Source organism: Zingiber officinale, chromosome 1B (genome assembly GCF_018446385.1).
Source record: "Zingiber officinale cultivar Zhangliang chromosome 1B, Zo_v1.1, whole genome shotgun sequence".
Lineage (NCBI taxonomy): Eukaryota > Viridiplantae > Streptophyta > Magnoliopsida > Zingiberales > Zingiberaceae > Zingiber > Zingiber officinale.
Window position 1 is genome coordinate 9,881,960 of NC_055986.1, and position 21,810 is coordinate 9,903,769.

At 36.1% G+C, this 21,810-nt stretch overlaps 2 protein-coding genes across 4 annotated transcripts; both read right to left on the reverse strand.

Moving 5' to 3' along the window:
- Positions 1-454: 454 nt before the first annotated feature.
- On the reverse strand, positions 455-10,552 carry LOC122049701 (SEC14-like protein 5). Of its 2 annotated transcripts, none has more exons than XM_042611061.1 (7): positions 10,382-10,552; positions 7,800-8,262; positions 5,200-5,342; positions 4,857-4,949; positions 4,474-4,730; positions 3,843-4,063; positions 455-918 (listed from the first exon to the last, which is right to left on the reverse strand). In XM_042611061.1, exons 2-7 carry the CDS (start codon positions 8,133-8,135, stop codon positions 559-561), a joined length of 1,410 nt encoding a protein of 469 aa, XP_042466995.1. In that variant the 5' UTR covers positions 8,136-8,262; positions 10,382-10,552; the 3' UTR covers positions 455-558. The 2 variants fall into 2 exon arrangements, with proteins under 2 accessions (XP_042466995.1, XP_042467002.1); XM_042611068.1 differs by having other exon boundaries at positions 7,800-8,270.
- Positions 10,553-11,640: 1,088 nt separating this feature from the next.
- LOC122049721 (inositol-pentakisphosphate 2-kinase IPK1-like) lies at positions 11,641-19,507 on the reverse strand. Of its 2 annotated transcripts, XM_042611071.1 has the most exons (9): positions 19,349-19,507; positions 19,116-19,250; positions 18,800-18,904; positions 18,464-18,667; positions 17,842-17,986; positions 14,086-14,126; positions 13,899-14,009; positions 12,706-13,299; positions 11,641-12,001 (listed from the first exon to the last, which is right to left on the reverse strand). In XM_042611071.1, the coding sequence occupies exons 2-9, from the start codon at positions 19,131-19,133 to the stop codon at positions 11,849-11,851; spliced, it is 1,371 nt and encodes a 456-aa protein (XP_042467005.1). In that variant the 5' UTR covers positions 19,134-19,250; positions 19,349-19,507; the 3' UTR covers positions 11,641-11,848. The 2 variants fall into 2 exon arrangements, with proteins under 2 accessions (XP_042467005.1, XP_042467006.1); XM_042611072.1 differs by having other exon boundaries at positions 19,116-19,472.
- Between the last annotated feature and the right edge of the window lie 2,303 nt (positions 19,508-21,810).

Genomic DNA, 21,810 nt, shown 5'->3' on the forward strand with positions numbered 1-21,810 from the left:
TTGAGGGAGTTTATCTACCGATCCAAACACAAATAGTTTTATTGCAATTTGCGACGCATTGCTTTTGGCATAAACGAAAAATGGAATTTGACCCAGATTATGGAAGATTCAGACTTGTACAACTACGTTTCAATCCAAAATGATCAACCACTTGGAATAGTCTTAAAATTGGAGCAAACTTCTCATTTTCAACACAGCACTGATTCCACTTTAACACGTATATCTCACTCCAATTGAAAATTCAAATTGATTAACCACTTAGAGAAGATAAAATATTTATAGGTTAACAACTGTCTTAAAATTTCTAGTTTGAAGTTTGCTCTTTCTCAACAACAGGCAGCATAGATCAAGATTTCACAGCTAAACAAATTCCCATATCCAATATACGGGAATGCTCGCACCGATTTCTTGCAAACAAACAAAAATTCCAGCGGGCAACATAACCGGAGACTGGTGGTTCTTAAACCTCCATCTTCCTCTTAGAAAATTTAACAATAAAAAATATTACATCAGCAGTTTGATTCTAGTATAGATGTGCAAGTACAAAGCTGCAACAGTTCATAGTAGCAGTGATGCACTAGATTCAGGATCATGCATACCAGCCAGAAATGCAACTAAAACACACAGCATGAGCAAGGCTACGATTGCAGCTCTCAGAACAGAGTGGCAAGTATCACTAAAAGCAAATTCAGACAATGGGTAATCATCATCAGCTAGCTCAACTTCTAAAGTATTTGCACTACGTTGACTACTTTCAGCCATTAGCTGAGGAAACCAGCCAGAACGAACTCTCTCGCACTTTGAACAAGTGCAATCACCTCCTAGGAAAGCGGGAATGCTTTGTACGTACTCAGATAAAACCTTCTGGTATGAATCTCCCTCAATGCGTAATTTTTTTCGAGTTGCAGGCTTCAATAACTATAAAACCGAAGCAATGGAAAATAATAAATTATACGAGCATACTGTTAAAAAAATCAGAAATGAAAATTTCAAGTCAAGGAAATTGTCAAATTATTTGAAGCTGAATTACTAGTTCCTGTAATCTATCACGAGGGAACTTGCGAGCTCTTTTTTGTTGGTTGGCAGAGGATGGTTGTATTTTATTATCGTCCCGTATAATCAAAAACCGAAGTCATACAAATGTAAGTACATTATCCATAAAACATCATCAGAATCCAAGCCACCTTGGTAGTAACCAATCCGTAATTCCTTTCAGGCAAACTTGTTTGCTGCTCATCCTTCAGGATAACCTGTTTCCTTCAAGTAACAGGTTAAGAGATTTTTTTCATTGAAACAATGAATTGACCATTCAATATTTTAATGGCGACCAATCATTGATCGGTATGATTTAACATATCTCTTAGTAACACAATAGTTACTTGTTGATTACTCTGTTGATGAGTTTAACTGACTCAACTGCTCATCCAGGATTTAGGGTTTGTTCCAGGAGAATAAATTAGCTGGATAGGAGAGATAAGACCATAGTTTTTGTCCAGAGAGTAAATTGGTTTGTTCCATTATTGATCCAAATGCTTCCATTTTTCCTGTCAAAGAGAATAAAATTGCTTGAGATGAGCCCATTGCTTATATTAATGATACCACATTTTTTTTTTGTTGATCCAATTTGCTTTGAGTCTTAACATATAGTCATACCTACCAAGTTAAACCCAGATAACCTCAACCCTCACCCACCTCCTTGTGAATGGTCGCTGCACTCTCCCACCAAATATCCTTCAAATTGTGAACCTGCAAAACAACTGGCCAGTCTGGCCCTTCCCCTCTGCTCTGTCCCCTCATCCACCTTTTCGAGCCTCTGCACTTATTTCAATCAAGCAGCAGTGTGACAGGAAGCCACCATCACCAAGCAGCGAATCTTTCTCCTTACAGCAACCAGTCCAACAAGTAAAAAGAGCCAAAATCTCATTCTTCTTCCTATGAATTAGGGAGCAGCAGTCCCTTGTGCAACTTTTCCCGAGCCTCAGCTCTTGAGCCATCAAGAGAGAGAGAAACAGTGGTCTTCCTCAGTAGGGATCCTCCCTATTTGTCCAGTGTTGTAACCAACACCTGCCTCCTTCCTATGAGGGCAGTAGGCAAAGACCCCCTGTTTCCCTTCACGAGCAGTGAGTGCTCCATTAACTCTGGTCCATGGAAAAGAACATCAGAGAGCCTTGTGTACCCTTTGCCTTCGTCTAGCAGTTAAACATTCAGCGTCTACCTCACGAGATCTTGGTAACTCAGTTTTTAAGATTTCGTTTTTGATGCATTTCAATTTTCTTATTGTGTTACCCCCGTTTATCTGTTGCTTTAACTTGTCTGGGTATCATTAGTAACTAACATCAGACTATATGACCTTAGAGATGTGGATCCGTGATAGTTAGATGCTGTTTAATTGATCTTTGATTGAAGATCACAAGCTTATAGAGTTTTAGAATGATAACGGAAGCAACCTTTTTGGTTAATAAGAGTGATGCATACCCTTTTATGATATAGCATGAGGTCCCCAATAGTTGACATAGAGGTTTAAGATAGAGCTTAGCAAATCTTACAATAGGCAAACATGAGATATTATGATATATCTGGAGTTACCCTTCTTATTTGTATACTTGTCTATCTTTTGTGTTTGATTACTTTTGGAGGATCTCCTACTCATTTTACTTTACTGACACTCCTATGTTTATATTTGCCTTCAGATCAGCCACAGGCTGATAGGGATGTTGAGTTCGGTTATTAAGCATATTATACAGGAGCAAATATACAAACGCCTAAGTACTGACAAAAAGGAAATGAGAATGCTGGTATATAGGGTTCACTCAAACATAAGCAAATGCACCTAGGGCACCAGACCATAAGTATAATTGGGATTCTAGGTACTACCACTAAACATATATTTATTTATTTATTTCTATTTTTGAGTTTCAGTAAGATCAAAGATAGTGGATATGGAATTGGTTTAAAAGAAAATCAACACTGATAGAGAAGCAAGCATCCGTCAAACCTAGTGATATTGCATCTCATAGTCTACATCAAATTGATTATACTTTTATCAAATGCACCTAGGGCATCAGACCATAAGTATAATTGGGATTCTGTGTGCTACCGCTAAACATATATTTATTTATATATTTTTTTTTCTAATTTTGAGTTTCAGTAAGATCAAAGATAGTGGATATGGAATTGGTTTAAAAGAAAATCAACACCGATAGAGGAAGCAAGCATACGTCAAACCTAGTGATATTGCATCTATAGTCTACGTCAAATTGATTATTTTATGAAATGCACCTAGGGCACCAGACCATAAGTATAATTGGGATTCTGGGTACTACCACTAAACATATACTTAATTATTTTTTCTATTTTTGAGTTTCAGTAAGATCAAAGATAGTGGATATGGAATTGGTTTAAAAGAAAATCAACACAGATAGAGAAGCAAGCAAATGTCAAACCTAATGATATTGCATCTAATCGTCTACATCAAATTGATTAACTTTTATCATGCCATGTTAAATATTTGACTATTAAAAGAAAAAAAGACAGCCTGGTGCATGAAGCTCCTGCCAATATGGGGTCATAGGGAAAGGTCTATTGTACGCAAACTTATCCTGCTTTACAAGAGGCTATTTTTGAGACTTGAACCCGTGACATCTAAGTCACACGGCAACAATTTTACCGTTGCGCCAAAGCTCCCTTTCCTGAAATATTTGACTATTAGAGTCAAGAAATTAGTTATATCTACTAAAAATGACAATTAATTATTTTTTCATTGAGATTCAGGAAACCTAATAAGAAATATTGATCTGCAGAGATACAGACAAGAAGATCTGAAAAGAAGGCCAAAAACTTACTTGAATAATTGTCTGAGCAAGAACTCGAACAACTGGAGGAAGACGTATCACAAATAAAGATCCAAGTCTATTGGGATAGTGATCTTGTACCAGATTTGAGCAGTATCTCATCAATTGCATAGGGAATTTGAATGGAGAGATTCCTTCACAGTCCATTATGACAGTAATAGAACCATCTCCATCCTTGATCAAACGCAGGACCCCATGTTCTATTTGAGAAACTGCAGAATACCCAAATGAAACCACAAGATAACATAGAGCGAGCCAAAAACCTTTACTGCTAAAGATATAACGATTACAAAAATAAACAGCAAATTTTATAGGAGAACATCAAACTTAAGGAAGAGGATTTTTGACATAACTAAGTTTTTCTAATAACAATTAACTTAAAATTTCAAATAATTGAGTCTTTCCTAACCAGGTTTGTTGCACTTGTGATATGAATTTTATGCATTATTCCACATCCATGCGGATTACAGACACAAAAATTGTTTGTTCAATCTGTCCTATTACATAACAGAAAACCTAGATAACAATAAATATATAATTAACAAAATCAGACAATGCAACAAAGAAAGAAATGCAGGATACTTATTACTAGAAAAATAAAAAGAGAGAAATAGATCCATACCCACAGCTTGAGCAAATTGTGGCCTTTCATGAGGCCTTAAACTAGAACATGCAAGTCCAAGACGAATGATAAGGCAAGGACGAAGCATCACATCAAGTTCATGCCAAAAGACCAAATGTGACCACATTTCCAGTTCTTGACAAGAAAGAATATGATAAGTTTCCCTCCAACGAATTGTTTTCTTGAGTGAAGAAAGCAAGCAACACATGTCACCATTTGCTGCATCATAAAACCTTTGAAGCTCATCCATGTTCATCCTATACAATTTATCCATTTACAATAATTAGTGCTTTCATAAAATTGCTGCATGTATGAAAATATACACTTCTGTGAAATAGGTTTAACATAAAATAAGGGAAAAAACTGATGATAAAAAAAATCACCTTTCAGGTAAAGTAATCTGCTTCTTTTCTAGTTCTTCAATGACTTGATGAACCCAATTTCTTGGGTCTTCCTTGATGGATTCACTGCTAATACTATGGAGAATTGTTTTGGCATGTCAAGAGTCTAAATACTCATAGATCAAGCAAAAATAAAATGTTGATCTTTATGATTATATTAGATTAATTGCAAATTTCCATATTGCATTCTTATCTTAATGGGGAAAAATGTTCCAGCACGTCAGAAAAGGCTTCCAAATTAATCACAGTAGAGAATTCTTATAGTAATGATCTTAAGGACTATGAAGTAGTAAGTTAAATAAATATGCATCTTCAGAATGCTCACCTGGCATCAGACTCTAATGATATTCTAGGTAAGTCAGGATTTGGTGGAGGATCATCCCCAGTATGAAGTGCATTCAAATAACCTTCATAATGATCAGAAAAGGTTGTCGCAATTGACAGAACTAATAGTGGTTTTGATATTTTCTGCCAATTTGAATATGCAAAAGCAATAAGCATATCAACGATCAGTGTGTTTTACAAACAAATACAAGCATAGTGCAAACAATAAGACCAAAAATTGAATGTTAAAAAACACCGGGAAAATTACCGTACTACAGAATAAACCTGACCCAAGTTCATATTAAACTTCCAATGTTTCATAGATATCCACTTCAAAATAGTGTTGTATTTGTTTTACAAACAAATACAAGCATAGTGCAAACAACAAGCAACACCAAAAATTGAATGTTAAAAAACACCTGGAAAATTACCTGACTACAGAAGAAACCTGACCCAAAGTTCATACTAAGCTTCCAATGTTTCATAGATATCCACTTCAAAATAGTGTTGTTTTGAGGAAAATGACTTCTCCATTTGAATGTAGAAAACCAATTATCCAGCCGAAAGGCATCATTCTTACTCAAAATATATTATTTTAAATTAAGGCATCTTCATAAACATCTTTTAAATTAAAAATGTGAAGAAGTCGTAAAAATGCCCCTCAATTTTCAGAAATTGAAATAGGGTACATCTAAACCTTTCTAGAAAGGTTCCATGAAAAAAAAACATATATCAACTTTTCCCTTACAACCATGTTTAGTTAAAATACGACATTCACAATGATGTTTTGATAAGTCATTGTTCATGTACCCATATTTTGAACAAAACAGTGTAGATGAAATATGTTTAGCACATTATACCATTGTGTGGATGAAATCCAAACATTTTTTGATTTTCATATAGCCGTAACAGTGAGTTTGCTTAAAAGAGGGTCTTATTGGTGTTTCCAATAAAGATAGGGATCAACTAAAGCATTTCCAATATAGAGTCACATCATGGATTAGCTATAAGTCCTTATCTTTTTATACTAATCGACAAACTCACTCGACACATTCAAAACACAGTACCGTAGGTCATATTGTTTGCAAATAATATTATTTTGGTAGATGAGATACGTGAATGAGTAAATGTTAAACTAAAAGTTTGGTAGGAAACGTGAAAGGTTTTAGGTTTAGTAGAGTAAATACAGAATATATGAAATTTAAGTTTAGAAATATTAGATGTCATGAGATAATTGTTAAGATCTGAGATGATGAATTGTCTGGAATGGAAAGCTATAAGTATTTGGAATTATTTTTACAAAATGATGGAGGGATTGAGAGAGATTTCTTATATAGAATACAACATGATGATTGAAATGGAGGAAGGTATCGGGTGTTTTATGTGATTGTAAAGCACCTTTAAAACTTAAAGGGAAATTCTACAAAATGACAGTTAGACCTACTATGTTATATGATGCTAAATGTTGGGCTATGACTCGAGTACATGAGCAGAAGATGAGGATGTTAAGATGGATGTGTGGACATACGAGGATGAACAAAATAAGAAATGAGAGTATTAGAGAAAGTCGAAGTTACATCTAGTGAGGGAAAACTCCGAGAGATATGTTTAAGATGGTACGGACATGTATGGCCAATAAATGCTCCGTTTAGGAGATGTGAAACTATAGCACATGCGCACATCAAACAAGGAAGATAAAAAAATTTGATTACCAACAATAAAATAAGATAAAATTTATTTAAGTATAGATGATGATATAGTAAGAGATAAAGTCATGTAGCAGAATCCATATAGCAGACCCCACCTAGTGGGATAACGCTTCTTGTTGTTGTTGTAGTAGGGTCTTATCAGTGTGTTTAATAATAGGGAACTTTATAGGGCTTTTGCCCATTAAGATTTAAATAATTTATGTTATCAGTTTCATATGCCAATGATCACAACATATGATATAATAAATAATAATAATTAAATTATCTTATGTGAAAACTAATAATATTTATGAGAAGGATTTAAACAATTTTATTGATAATAATTATAAAAAACAAATATTTTATACTAAAAATAATAGTTAATAATAAGTATAAAGCAATCATAATAAAAGAGAAATAATTATAATATAATAAATTGGTAACAAAGATATCAACAATAATACATTTAAATAATAAATAATAGTTGTTTTATCAAGGATAATAACAAGGTAAGGTTCACTGAGCTAACCGACAATAATCAAATGATAATATATATTTCATAAACTATAATAAAGAAATATTATATTATTAAAATAATTTATACAATAAAAGATTACAATGAAAACAATGAGTGACAAGAGACAAACTAAAAATATAATTTGACCTGTGCGTTTAGTTCATTCCTTTTAATATTACCAATATATAATTTAATTTATGCCAAAGAATACAGAAAAAATAAGTACTTTCTTGAAAATATTTTCCTAGTATTTTATGTGAAACAAACAAAGCCTAGACTACAGAATCTGTAAAATGTTCTTCTCTGTGCCAGTGTAGCTAAGGAGCAGTATCCTTTTCAGATTAAAAAAAAAACAGAGAATCCAGCTTAATGCTCTATGCTAAAATATTAACCAACCTGGACACCTTCAACCATCATCCCAAATGGCTTCCATCGACTGATCCATTTGATTGGAGGAAAGCAAAGTATTTGCAGTGATTGAATAGTCTTCCATATAAACGAACACCTTGCTTTAGCGAATCTACGTACTGCCTCTAATGCAGCAACTTTCAATATGAAAATTGCTACCTTAGCTGTTGGTCCGCTTCGCTGACTAAACGAGTTGTAAGGCACCATATGCTTGAAAGCCTTTGGTAAAATGCTGCCTGGAGTAGACGGAAGTGGAGTTTTTCTATGCATACTTTTGGAAGAAAGGCCGTTTGCTGATTGGGAATTCTTACTTGAATCAGACATGGTAGCCTAAAAGTATAATATATAATGAGAATCAGTAGACAGATGATTCTCCCATTTGGGCTTCAGCGGGTTGCTACCCGGAGTTGATTAATAGGAATACCATATTATCACATCTCCCCCTGTCCCCCTGTTAAACTAAACAAACAATTCATTTCTCCATACCAAATAGTTCAAGGTTAAAAAAATAAATATGAAAGTCAACCTGCAGGAACCAAAATCTAAAAAACACTAAGTGTATACTTACATATGCTAGATCAATGAATTTGAATATAAGCATACAATCATCAGAAATTAAAGAAAAATTATAACTATATATGGTATGTCTATGCATTTTTTAATTCAACTAAAGAAATAGATACAAATACAAAAACTTATATATCCTCACTATCATAAATGACAATTGAAGTAATAAGTATTCTAATTTCCATAAAAGTGGCATTTGTCATATCTCTCTATAGCTTTCTTAGTTTACATCTACCTTGTAATGTCAATCTAATTTGTATAACTATCAGTCAATAAAAATATAGGAAATGTAATAGATTCAGTCAACCACGCCAATAAAATCTTATGGAACCACAACACGATCCAATTGTTGCATGTGAGCTTGCATTGTGGTTAGTGATATTTGATCCATGCAATTACATGGTCGATTACATGGTGGTGGGAGAGGAAGGCGCGAGAGTTGCTAGGATAGACACATATCTCTATCACTTGATTCATTGGCATATTGGCACAGACGCTATATCCCAACATGGAGGAGAGACTCTTCTCTCAATCACTTGATTCATTGGCATATTGACATAGACCCCGTATCCCAACATGAGAGATCAAAGAAGTTATTTTTATTCTTGCATGATTGCATCACTACCATATCTGTCATATTTACCACATGCCATCCCAACTTTTTTTGTCATTTCTCCACTCACACCACAGCCCTCTCTATTTGTTGCAGCTGATTTATCGACAACCCTATTCATTTTTGTCCTTTCATAGCTAGGCTGGGCAAAAAAATCAACATGCCAAACTTAATGCACAATTGAATAGCCAATTTAGAAATCACATCCAAGTCTGGACTTGAGTGAAGCCTGAATGTGTACATGTGTCCTTTCAACCTCTCTCTGCCCTATGTCTCTTCACTATGGCAAGGCAGCATGCTTCTAACCTCACACTTCCATATTTCCAATCTACATCAAGTTGTATCAGAGCACTAAATCATGTTTGGTTAGGGTCAGGTAGAATGGTTTCATTAGCCCATGACTGAGTCTAAATTTTGATTGTCAAGTGCCAGCATTGGGTATTATTGAGTGGAAGGGATGAAATTAAATGGTGGGCAAAGCCTATTAATAGAATGGCTAGCCACTTGGATGTGAATAATCACCACACATAGACAGTGTCTAGCAATGGAACACAAACATGCTGAAGGATGTGCAGGGTCAAAACCAACAATAGAGCCACTGCTGAACGTTTGACAAGCTGCGATATTATTTACTGGATTTAAAGAACCACTATCCAAAAACATTACTCATCTAGACGAGCAAGACCCCAAAATATAGTCACCCCCGAACTCCCAAACTTTTGCATAGTGGGAACAAATGCAACATAGAAGAAAACCAAGTGCCACGTAATAAACTGCTGGAGAAACAAAGAAAAACTAAATCCATTACTTTTCTTCTGAAACAGAGGAGAAAAATGAACGCGTGAGAATGTAGGAGGAACAATTGAACGGGTGGACTTTGGAATCTAGGCCACAAGTAAATCCAACGAAATCTAACTTCCACTGGCGCAAAGTTACTCATGAAACTCATACATTATTAAGAAACCCCGCCAACAGATCCAACCAAACCGGAATCACCAAGCCAGAAGTCTATCAAATCGATTTAGGGAAAGCCTTCCGCAAGGCCTTCCGGGAAATGACCATATCAAAGAATACAGCAAATCGATATCGACTCCACATGAAACGATGAGAACCTTTACCGCTGTCCCTGATCAGAAGAAGCTTGATGACGTAATCGTGGTCAACCAGAGCCCTAACAGGTGGAGCAGTCACCGCGGCAATCACGTTTAATGCCTCACAGATGATAAGAAAAGAAGACCGATCAATCACGGGCAACAACTAAGAAAGTAAGAATCCATTGAACTGCGATACAGGCCAGATCCAACCAAGCTACCGATGGAAACAGAGGAAAAATCCCCACCGATCAAGACGAACCCAAATAGCAGAAAAGGAAAATGAAGAAAAAGCTTACATGATTCCTCGATTTGTAACAGACGGCCAAGCAGAAGGCTTCAAGATCTCGACGAGAACAGGCGCTCTCTCTTTCGCACCCTGGCCGTGAAGGGGACTTGCGATTGGAAGACGACGATTTCGGGGAGAAGCATAAAGCCACCAACTCGAACTATATATATATGTTCGATTCCAATCCATTAGCCGACGATGTACCCGAGTTTTTATTAGAAGGATCAGCGGGACCGTCCGGATGTGTCCGCGATGTCTTAGTTTGTGTATACTAATGGGTGACTCGAAATACATCTGCAATACAGCAAGTTATGTACACGCGTGAGCGACTCGTAATGCATCAGTCAGACAGCAGTTTGTGTACACGCACGAGATATAGCACAATTCCACCGCAATTATTCCAAGTAATTAACTAAGTCTTTGAATTTGATTAATTTAAATATTATTGAACTTTTTAAAATTTTTATATTTTTAAATGTATTTAATTAGTTGATGAGTGTACTGTTATAAATATTCGTCTATTTAAAAAAATATTCATAATTTTAATATTTATTTATTAATAAATATGATTCACAGATCTAAATGCATATCTATTTAAATTTAAATTTAATTAATTAAATAATTTTCTTCCCTAGCCTCATTGATTAGTTAACTGCTGAAAAATAAAACTATTCTCCTTGTTTGTTTACCATTTATTAGTGGAAACAAGAATAAGAATAGTGGATCAAAATAGATTTTTAATATTAGTAGATTTTAAGAAAAAAAAATTTTAACATATATTATTTAATTAGATATTCAGATTGGATATCGATACCTTTATCATCCCTAGCTAAGAACATAAATATGTTTTCTAGAAAATTTATGCCTACAAATTCAACTATTAATAATGTTAACTTATCATGACAGGTAATAGAGAAATACAGGGGAAATAAAAATTCAGTCTTAATTGGCTCTTGAAAAACTCGTGAAAAAATTCGTCCACAACATTATGATTGCCACACTCAAAAAGGAAAAAGGTTTTTCCAAGTATATTTTTTAAAAAGGTAATTATATCAAAATAATAGAATTTGTATCCTGATAAGGTTACCATAACAACTTGGAAGTCTAACAAACAGCCCAATCTATATCATACTAAAAATGCTTACTCGGAAGATTTAAACGAAAAAATGTTCCAGCTTTAACAAAACAATAATGAAAAAGGAATATTGATTGACCCAGAAACATATTATGAAGGATTTAAGACAACTAAAACCGTCTTCAATTAGACCAGGAAGAAAAATCTACATCATACTCTTTATTTGATACGGTAGTAAAGATCCTGCAAATATTTGTCGACTAGATACGACAATTTTCAGTGTCAGAAGTTTTTTTTTTAATAAGAGCCAACGGCAGTGTGCTCAGTTTATGTACAAAAGATTTTCCATTATTAGCATTTTATTCAAGATCTGGAACTCCAAATTTCAGGCTGTCGAAAGATTCAATGCTTTGCAGTTGGAGCTCCATTTCCGGAGCAGCAAACGTTACCTTGAATCTCCTGATTCATTTTGTAAAAGTTCACTATCTTCTGGTCTAATTGGTAGTAATGAATCATCTTCTTTAGAGGTTTCAAATCCAAGTCAATATAGTAAGCCTGCAGCCACGCATAACACGTTAGATACAAAAGCAACCAATTGACTGTGGGATTGAAGGCTACATTATTAGTGTCAATTATAAAAGTAATTCTGCCACAGGATTGAGAAAAAATTTAGCCACAGGATGATTGAGAAAAAATCTATCATGCAATTACAGCACAATTAGTTGTAGTATCACCCATCCAATTCCATTGCAGCTAATATGATATTAAAAACAAAAAAAAAACATAAAACATAAACCACCAAAAAAAAATGGATCAGGGAAACAGAACAATTTAGTAAACAAGAATCGATTGACTGTGTGATGTTCAGCGATGTCAGGCTATATTTAGAAAAGTGATATTGCTCTTCCTAATAAATCTCCTCTTCCTCAATCTTCTTCCTCTCTGTTCCTCTAGGTGCGTAACCATGGGATACAGGGCTTCTAAGCCGCCCGCCACGAGTACTTCGCAATTTACCCCGACGACTAGTGGAAAACTTCCATGAGGCTAGATCGGTCACCCCTGGTTTAGTGTTATCTGGTTCAACATTTTTTTTCCTCTCTGTTACTCAATTTGTAATTCTCCTAATCCTCTCTATAACTATGCCTCTTGTTCTCCACCGCTATCTAAAACTTAAGATGATGATCTAGTAATCTAGGACACAGGAGAATATATAATTAGCCATGCATTTCTTAACAGCGCTAATAAATAATGTTAAGTACCTTGTAATCATAGCTTTGATTTGATGATTTGGAAAAAACAGTATCATGATTAGAGGCACTGTGTCCATCTTCTGAAGGCCTAAAGCTGATCATCAGGCTACAATCTTTAGCAGTAGCAGCTATAAGATAGTCCCCAACAATTTTTAGGCTTTCCTCCCATGGTAGAGAATGCAAGGATGAATATTTATGCAAAACCTCTGCCTTGCTCAAATTTTTGCAGACTGAACAAGGCTGAGAAATAATATTGTAATATAGATGAATTGCCCCTTCTATGTCAAGAATATCCATCTTTTGAGTTGCAAGAAGTCTATGTAAAATCTCAGACCTTAGTAGTATCTCTGCTGTTAACTCTAGCAAGCTAACTAACTGTAAGCCACTGGCAGCAATCAGATCTGCAATTGCATTTTCTGTTTTAGGAGACAGTACAGAATTATTATCTGCGCCACCTCCTAATCCTCCATAGATGAGAGCGCCATTCATAAATATACGGAAATTGTTCTGAGGAGATGTAAACAAAGCAGTAATGGCGAGTAGCATTCTATCCCTTGATCCAGAGAACAGATCAAGTGGATCATATCCACTTACTTGAGAGACCTGCAAAGCAAAGAATTATGAACAGAAATGTACCACCCAAAAATCCAGGCAAATTTGGATGTGGAAAGAAACAATCAATAGCTACCAATCTGAATAACAATATCATCCATGTATATGTTATCGATGAGAGATATTGTGAAATTAAATGGGGAAATCTCTACAAGCGAGAGATAGTTATTGATATCCACTTACAATTTTCTTTGAATTTATTGAAAGTCAAAATTGCTTAGTTGTAAAAAAAAATGGCAACAAAGTGATTCGCTCGCCCCCCGTGCCCTCCACCAGCCCGCCCCAGGATCAACATGAAGGAGGTAAATCACGATAACTGAGAAGGTAGGTGGATGGGGGGTGAGTTATACAGGGTGCAAGGAATTACACCCTCCAACCCTGCGGTTCGACCCCTCAATCTCAAGTGGCAAACCATCACACAGCTACCACCTTAGCTGAGCCAGTGGGGGGCCTTAGCTGTAAAAAACAAGATATTGTTGAGTCTGGTTTTGATTGGTCTTCTACAGTTCTACCAACATATTTGCCAAAACGATGAGTAACTGTCATAAATAGCATCACAGGATGAATGATAAGCCTTCACAGATATGTACCTCTCCTTGATGAAGTTTTAGGAACTGATGCATTTTAAATCTTGTTACATGCTTCTTAATAGAATTGGCTTCTGCAATGTATTCAGAAGATGGTAGGAAACCGCATTTTGGCTGAGCATCCAGAAATCATGTTGTGAAAGAAGGTTAAGAAATTAAATAAAAAGGAGATCTGATAAAAGTTAAGCACCTTTATTTCTACTGCAAAGCAGAAGTCAGATTTAGGAGCACCTGAAATTGTGCTGACAATGTCAAGATCAACAATGCAATTCAGTATAAAGCATATGTATCAAAGAATTACCATGTTTTCATATATATAAGGATGCAAGAAACGAAGCTTCTATATATAAACATGCATTGAGTAGGAATATATAAAAAAGAAATACAATAGAACAAAAGCAAATTAAAGAATGATGAACAAGAAAAAAGTACCAAAATTTTGAAAAAATGAAGATATATATTCAAGGCTAAATGTGATGTTATTGAACAGCCATTCAAGTATGCATTTTCTAAGAAACCTCTTTCAAAGAAAGAGTTAACATATTATTGCCTGAAATCTAAAAATATTTTAAAAAATTCTTCAAGCCGGCTAATCTAAAGGGCAGCCCGTGCACGAAGCTCCCCCAATGCAGGGTCTCAGGGAAGTATCATACCACATTAGGTCTATTGTATAGAGTCTTATCCTGCATTGCAAGAGGGTGTTTCCATGACTCGAATCCGTGACCTCTGGGTTGTTAGGATGTATACTAAAAGCCTAGCTTTTGGTATAAACATTTATCTAGAAATAAGAATCACATTGGTTAAATGTCTACATTTATGATAAATGTAGTTGTTCAATTAATTTATATAACAAACCATTGGAAGGTCGTAGTGTAATTAGGTATTAGTTTATCTTAACTATATAATTACACTAGTAGACTTAGAGTGTATTGAGTAGGACCATTAGAGGTCGTTTCTTTTATATTGACTTTATAAAGGAACAAAGACCTCAGTTATTATGAAAGTGTGTGCTCTTAATCCTAATATAATAACAAGCACATATATTTGATATTTATTTCTTTAATTTATCAATGGGTGAGATTTAGTTCGATAAATCAATAAGCCCGATAAGTTGGGAAATGATATCACTTATAGTGTGTGTTGTTGATTATAGAAGGAAACTGTGTCCTAGTAATCTAGGTTGAGAATGTCCCCAAGAGGAGCTCATAAGGATTATCATGTTAAACCCTACAGGTGGACTTAGTCCGATATGACGATAAGGTTGAGTGGTACTACTCTTGGACTAAGATATTAACTAAATGAGTTGTCAGTAACTCACTTAATTAGTGAACATTCGACATCTTAAACATAGGGAGACTAACACACTCATAATAAGAAGGAGCTCAAAATGTAATTCGGGATTGGTGCGGTAGTTCAATAATAGTTCTTTAGTGGAATGAATTATTATTGATGAAATTAAGTTGTGTGTTCGGGGCGAACACGGGAAGCTTAATTTCATCGGGAGACCAAAACCAATTCCTCCTCTCGGTCCCTATCGTAGCCTCTTGTATATAGAGATTTATACTCACCACATACCCACCTTCTTACCCATCCAATGGGGCCGGCCAAGCTAGCTTGGAACCCAAGCTAGGGCCGGCCAAGACCAAGTGGATGAGCCAAGTTGGTGGTCGGCCAAAGCTTGGGTCCCAAGCTTAGGTGGCCGACCACTAAAATATTAAAAAGAATTTTTATTAAAATTATTTCTTATGTGGATATCATTGTTTTAAAAGAGAGTTTAAAAATTAAAAATTTCCTTTTATAGCTTTCTACAAAAGATTAAGAGAAGAGATTAATCTCTTTCCTTATTTGTAGATTAAAAGGATGGTTTTAATTTTTGTCAAAAACTTTCCTTATTTGTAAATCATCTACATGTTTAAAAGAGAGTTTAAAATTTGAAATCTTTCCTTATTTGTTGATTAAAAGGTGGATTTTAAATTGTAAGAAAACTTTCCTTTTTAACCATGTTCATGATTTAAAAGAGAGTTTAAAAATTAAATATTCTCTTTTATAAGTTTCTACAAGAGATTAAGAAAAGATTTGATATCTTTCCTTATTTGTAGATTAAAAGAGATTTTAATTTTTAGAGATAACTTTCTTTTTATCCACATGTTTAAAAGAAAGATTTTAATTTATAAAATTTCCTTTTTATTAACCAATCATAAAGGGATTAAAATTATTGGAGAAATTTTTATAAATTTCCGGAAACAAATTAGGAAGTTTTAATTCCTGTTTTAATTAAAACTTTCCTTGATTTGGGGCTTGGGGTGGCCGGCCATTGTTATTAAGAAAAGAAAATTATTTTTAATTAAATATTTTTTCTTTTTCATGGCAAAAGAATTAAGGAAGTTTTTTATTAAATTCCCTTATTTGCCAAGACCAAGGATTATAAAAGAGGAGATAGAGGAGGCTTCATGGCTAACGACTCTATTCTATTTTCTCCCTCTTTTCTTCCTTGGTGTGGTTGGCCCTTCTCCTTTTCTCTCTTCCTCTTGTGTGGCCGAAATCCTTTATCTCTTGGAGCTTGGAGGAGGTGGCCGGATCTAGCTTGAGGAAGAAGGAGAGAAAGCTTGCATCCCTTGGAGCTTGGTTGGTGAAAAAAGTTCTTCATCCTTTAGAAGATATGCTTGGCCGAAACTTGAAGGAAGGAAGAAGAAGGTGCCTTAGTGGCTCTCATCTCGGAAGATCATTGCCCACACAATGTTCGAGGTTAGAAGAGGAATACGGTAGAAGATCAAGAGGTCATTAAAAGTTCACAAAGAAAGGTATAACTAGTAATTATTTTCCGCATCATACTAGTTTTATTTCTTTGTAAAAATACCAAATACAAGAGGCATGTGATTCTAGGTTTCGAATTAGTTTTCGATGTTGTGTTCTTTTGTTTTCTATTCGAACTTGTGTTTCGATTGTTCTTTTTGGTTAACCTAGAGTTATTTAAGGAAATTAAATATTAACTTTCCTTAAAAGGCTTTGTCTAGGCGGTGGTGGTTGCTCCCATATCCAAGAAGGTCATGTGTCTCGCCATGCAGTCCTGGAAGCCAATTTTGGAAATTAATATTTAATGGAATTAATAACCTAGGTGATTTGGATCAAACGTGTTAAGTTCCGCAGGAGATCCAAGTCTAAACCTAAAAGAACAAATAAGTTAAACTTAGGATCAAACGTGTAAAACTTAGGATCAAACGTGTAAAGTTCCGCAGGCGATCCAAGTTTAATTTAAAAGAACACATGGTAGCTAGGAAAAGGTTCAGACCTTTGTACAAAATTTTTGTACAGTGGAACCGTTAGGCTTTCCGAGTAGCAACCAACATGGGTCACACGGTAGGCTCCCCTTAAAGCCGACTAATTTAAAGAATTAAAGAAAATCCTAAAATAAGTTTGGAAGTTAGATCGTAGAAAAAAATAAGAAAAAAATCTAATTAGTAGTGACATCCCCAACCAGGATCTAATGAAACCAATCTGATTTTTTTCTTTTTAAAATATAAAAAGTTCCAAAAGAAACCTTGCTGAAGTTTCAACCACCATGACTGGTTAGTCTCAGATTATCTAGGTGTCAACATAAACTTAGCAAAACATAAAATTTGGTTCTTTCATTGACCATTGTTTTCCAACAATAGCATGTCCTAGTTCATTTTCTAGAACAAGTTGATGAAACAAACAAGAAACAAAACATAACAAACTGACCGTGTAGGAGAAAAATAGTTCTAATTTCAGTATGGCATTTGAACGATATGCTTAAAATGTACTTTTCTCCAATTGTCCACACATTTCCATTTACTTACAATGGATTACCTTTAACACAATCTTGAAAAAGCTGTTGTTGTCACTATATCATGGTTTTAAGTGGATATTTTTCAGTGAAAATTTGCATTAAACTTCCTTTTATAGAGACATAGGAATTAGCACTCACCACTGATAATTGAATGATCAGAAATTAGAAGTGCAGATCCACACAGGTTATCAATATTAGAGGCAGCAACACGCCATGTAGGACGCTGACTGTTAATATTCATCTCCACGGCCTCCAAGAATTCCTTAAAAACAGGGATTGGAATCTATGTATAGGAAGAAAACCGAATAGTAAAAGAATGTGAGATAACTATAGTTTACCAATTTGCAATTGAAAAAAAAATAATGAGTAAACTCAGAAAGACTGTTTAACTACAACTTGCAGAAAGCATTAACTGAACTGGCTCCTATAGTTGGTGCACATATGTACAAGACAATATGTTTGAGGTCCCTTGATAACCTCAATGACCAAATCATAGTTTTCAGTAAACAGTATGAGAATAAGGTAAATACCAGAGCCGAATTCACCATTTCATATATTCTATGCCACTATGGGATTTCACCAAAATGAATTGCATTGCTATGCAAGACACAATAATTAAATGACATGGAACTGGAAAAGGAAAGCCTGTAACGTTTAGGGTTTAACTTTAATAGACAACAGGCAACGCCGAAAACTTCATCAACCAGAGATAACCACTGGTTACAAAAAGATAATGAAATGGCTTTTTAAAGTAGTGTACCCCTGGATCTATATGCTTGGAATCCAAATAATTAGTCATGACACATTGGACAAAGGCTCTGGCAGCAGCTTCTTTCGAAGTGGACTTGACAAGTTCACCAACACCTCTCCATATTAGTCTCTCCTCATCAGATAGGACTAAGCATCCATTTTCAGAAAGGTTAATCTGCTTTGCACTTTTCTGGATACGCAATACCTTTCCTACCTGTTTAACAAAGATATGAAATTCATAACCTAACAAGCAGGCCCGTGAAATTAATTAAGCATGAATAAATACTACAAAACCAGCAATATGAAAGAAAGTTAATTATCAAGAACGGATTAGTATAAGTATTACCAAAGAAGGAGAAGAACCAGAATAGCCCAGGACCAGATTGGCAGCTCCTTCTCCTTTGTAGAACCAATCCTTCGCATCACTTTCTCTTAAGATAGCATGTTCTTCCTGCATCGGAAAAATCAGTGAAGAAGGTACCCCAAACGCCCAACATTAAGCTTTATGATCATAAACAGTAAGCAAAATAAATGGAAGGTAACGAATTTCAAGCTTGACGACAATTTGACCAAGAAAAGAAGAAGAAGATGAAAACCAAAATGGCATATTTAACACTTCAGACTTTCTGGGGCATGGATCTGCTAACTTTGTTCATTTTTACCTGCCGGTGATGGCTCATGGCGCAACCAATCGACCTATCAGCGTTTGAGCTCGAGCTGAGAACAAGCGAAGGAACCAGGCAGAGGAGCAAATAGATGCTTTGGGCGGGCGAGACGCATTCCCTGTAGCACAACAGCTAACGCGCGGCGGAGGCAGCCGCGGCGGAGCAAGAGGAGAAGATGATAAGGATCGAAAGAGAAGAGAATGAAAGAATAAAGAGAACCGAATAGATACCCCAATTTGAAGGATTAGGGTACGAGAGAGAAGAGGAATAGATGCACTTCGCCGATCGAATCTTCCATTCGCCGAAACACAAATTAAAAAGCAGAAACACTTGTAAGAAAGGGAGGACGGTGGAGTCGGCCGGTAGTTTAAAAGACTCCTCGGTCGATTTAATCCACTCCACCACATAATTTACTCAAATCAAATTAAGAGAATTTGATTTCTAAAAACAATCAACTCGACTTAGCATAAATTTTGATCTCGAATATCAACATATTTAATTTATAATAGAAGTATAAAGAAATTCTGAAAAAGTATATATGGATAGGTAGATGACGTAGAAATAGGGGTATAATCGAATAGAATCGAATCAAATTAAATTGAATCTAATCGAACAGAGTCAAATAGGAAGAGACTCAAACTCGAGCTTGGTTCATTTTACCTAAGCTTAAGTTTGGCTCGAGTTTAATTCGAACTTTAATTCTTAAACTCGAGCTTGACTCATAAAGAAATAAAATAGTTCGTAACAGCTAAAGCTCATATCGAAAATGGCTCGTTTAAAAGTCAAACGAGGTTAGTTTGAACTCGTCTTGTTTATATATATCTATATATCTCTAAATTGAGTCAGATGGGGTATCGGTGGTGATGGCGAGCACGTTGATGAAGAGAGGGATCCGGGGCCCGAGGGAGAGGATCGCTGGTAGTATCCACGACCCTGCAAGCACCATAAACCAAGCACCCGGAAGCATTAGAGCAAGAACTAAGTAAGAGGTCTCTGGCACTGGCTCTCCGACGCTCAAGTCGGAAGAGAAACCGAGCAGAAAAATGGAGAGATAAACAGTAAACGCTTGCGCGTAAATAAGACTGCTGTAACAACGTGTACCTGGCCAACGGAAAAGACCTCCCTTTTTATACTACCTTTTGTAACCTCTGCAATCATAAGGCATCAAAGAATGTCGCATGTCAGGAGGTATCAGGTGAAAGAAGATGTGTGACGGACTTCCATTGGGTAGACAAAGGTTCCGTAGTTTGTATGTGGCAGAGTATTGGAATATTCCCTAACAAATATCTATTATTCTCTGGCAAGTTGTTGCGATTCACTAACAGCATTGTCCCCTTGGGGGTTCGACCAGCGAAGAGGTTGACCAAGAGTAAGACTGGGATGGTGCCCAAGAAAAATCAGGGGACTGAGCTCTGAAGGTTCGATCGGCTAAGAGGTCGGCTGAGAGTAAGACTGGGATGGTTCCTAGGAGATGTGAGGGAACTGAGCCATGGGGGGCTAACCGACTAAGAGGTCGGTCGGGAGTAAGACTGGATGGTTTGTCTGGACACGAAGTCTTTAACCATGACTGTCATCTCCTCCTGACCTTTGGCTGCCACGTTATCTTGACCATCATCTCTGTCCTAGCAATGGGGTCATCCACTATTTCCCGTATCACAAACCTCCACTTCAAGTATAGTTGAAGAAGGTTCATGTTCAACTGACTAGACTATAGTCTATTCACTGTCTTGTTATTTAGCGGGGTTGGAGATGCTTGTATGTTGTCGATCGGACTGGATAGACTGAAGATGTCTTGAAAGCAAGAAAAGAACCTCGTGATGATGTGCCTCTTCACCTTCTGCTATTGCCATAACTATTGCTCCTTTCTAATAATGGCATACGTTTGTCTGCTTTATGTTCCCTAGATAATATCGTCAACATGCAACTTTCTATGGCAATCCACCTACCCTTTGATCTAATGATTCTAGGAGGAGACTCTTCTCCCGACGAGATCGTATGGTTTGTCTTATGATCACTCTTTTAAAATAGCCCACTTCCCTTGGCTCCTAACATCTACCTCTCCTCCCTGTTGTGCTTCTTCCTTGTCTTTCGATGACCTTGTTATACCTTTGTCTTTCGACGAATCCCTTAAAGTAATGGAGTCAGAATCTCATCCCGAAACCTTGATCAAAGAGATCTAACAGCTACAGCTAGAAGCGCAACATCAAACTCAACTACTCGATGAGAAGGAAGAATCCTTAGTGGAGGTGTTGCAAGCCCTGAATCTCCAGCACTCGAATAGAAGGAACTCGAGGCGCATCTGTTTATTGGCCAGTCCAAAGTCCGAGCCGAACTGGCTATGAAGAAAAAAGTATCTATGGACTTAGCGCAAAGGACTACAAAACTATACGACCTGAAAATAACACATGCTTTCGCGATCTCCCGCATACTAAATAGGCAAAGGCTACGGATCTAACAATACTGTAGCAACAGTAGGACCTGGACCTGTGAGCGATTAAGCTGAGCTCCCTACAAGCCGAATTAGACCAAACTAAATATGAGATGGTGTCTTCCTTGCAGGTCTACAAGGGTGAGTCGAACAAACGTTTAAGGACAGAGCAAGCGACCTATTTCTACTCGAGCTGTAGTTCGGCTACTCGTTTATATCTGGAGTTGGAGGAGCAGTCTAGCATGTTAGGACCCATGTGGCCGA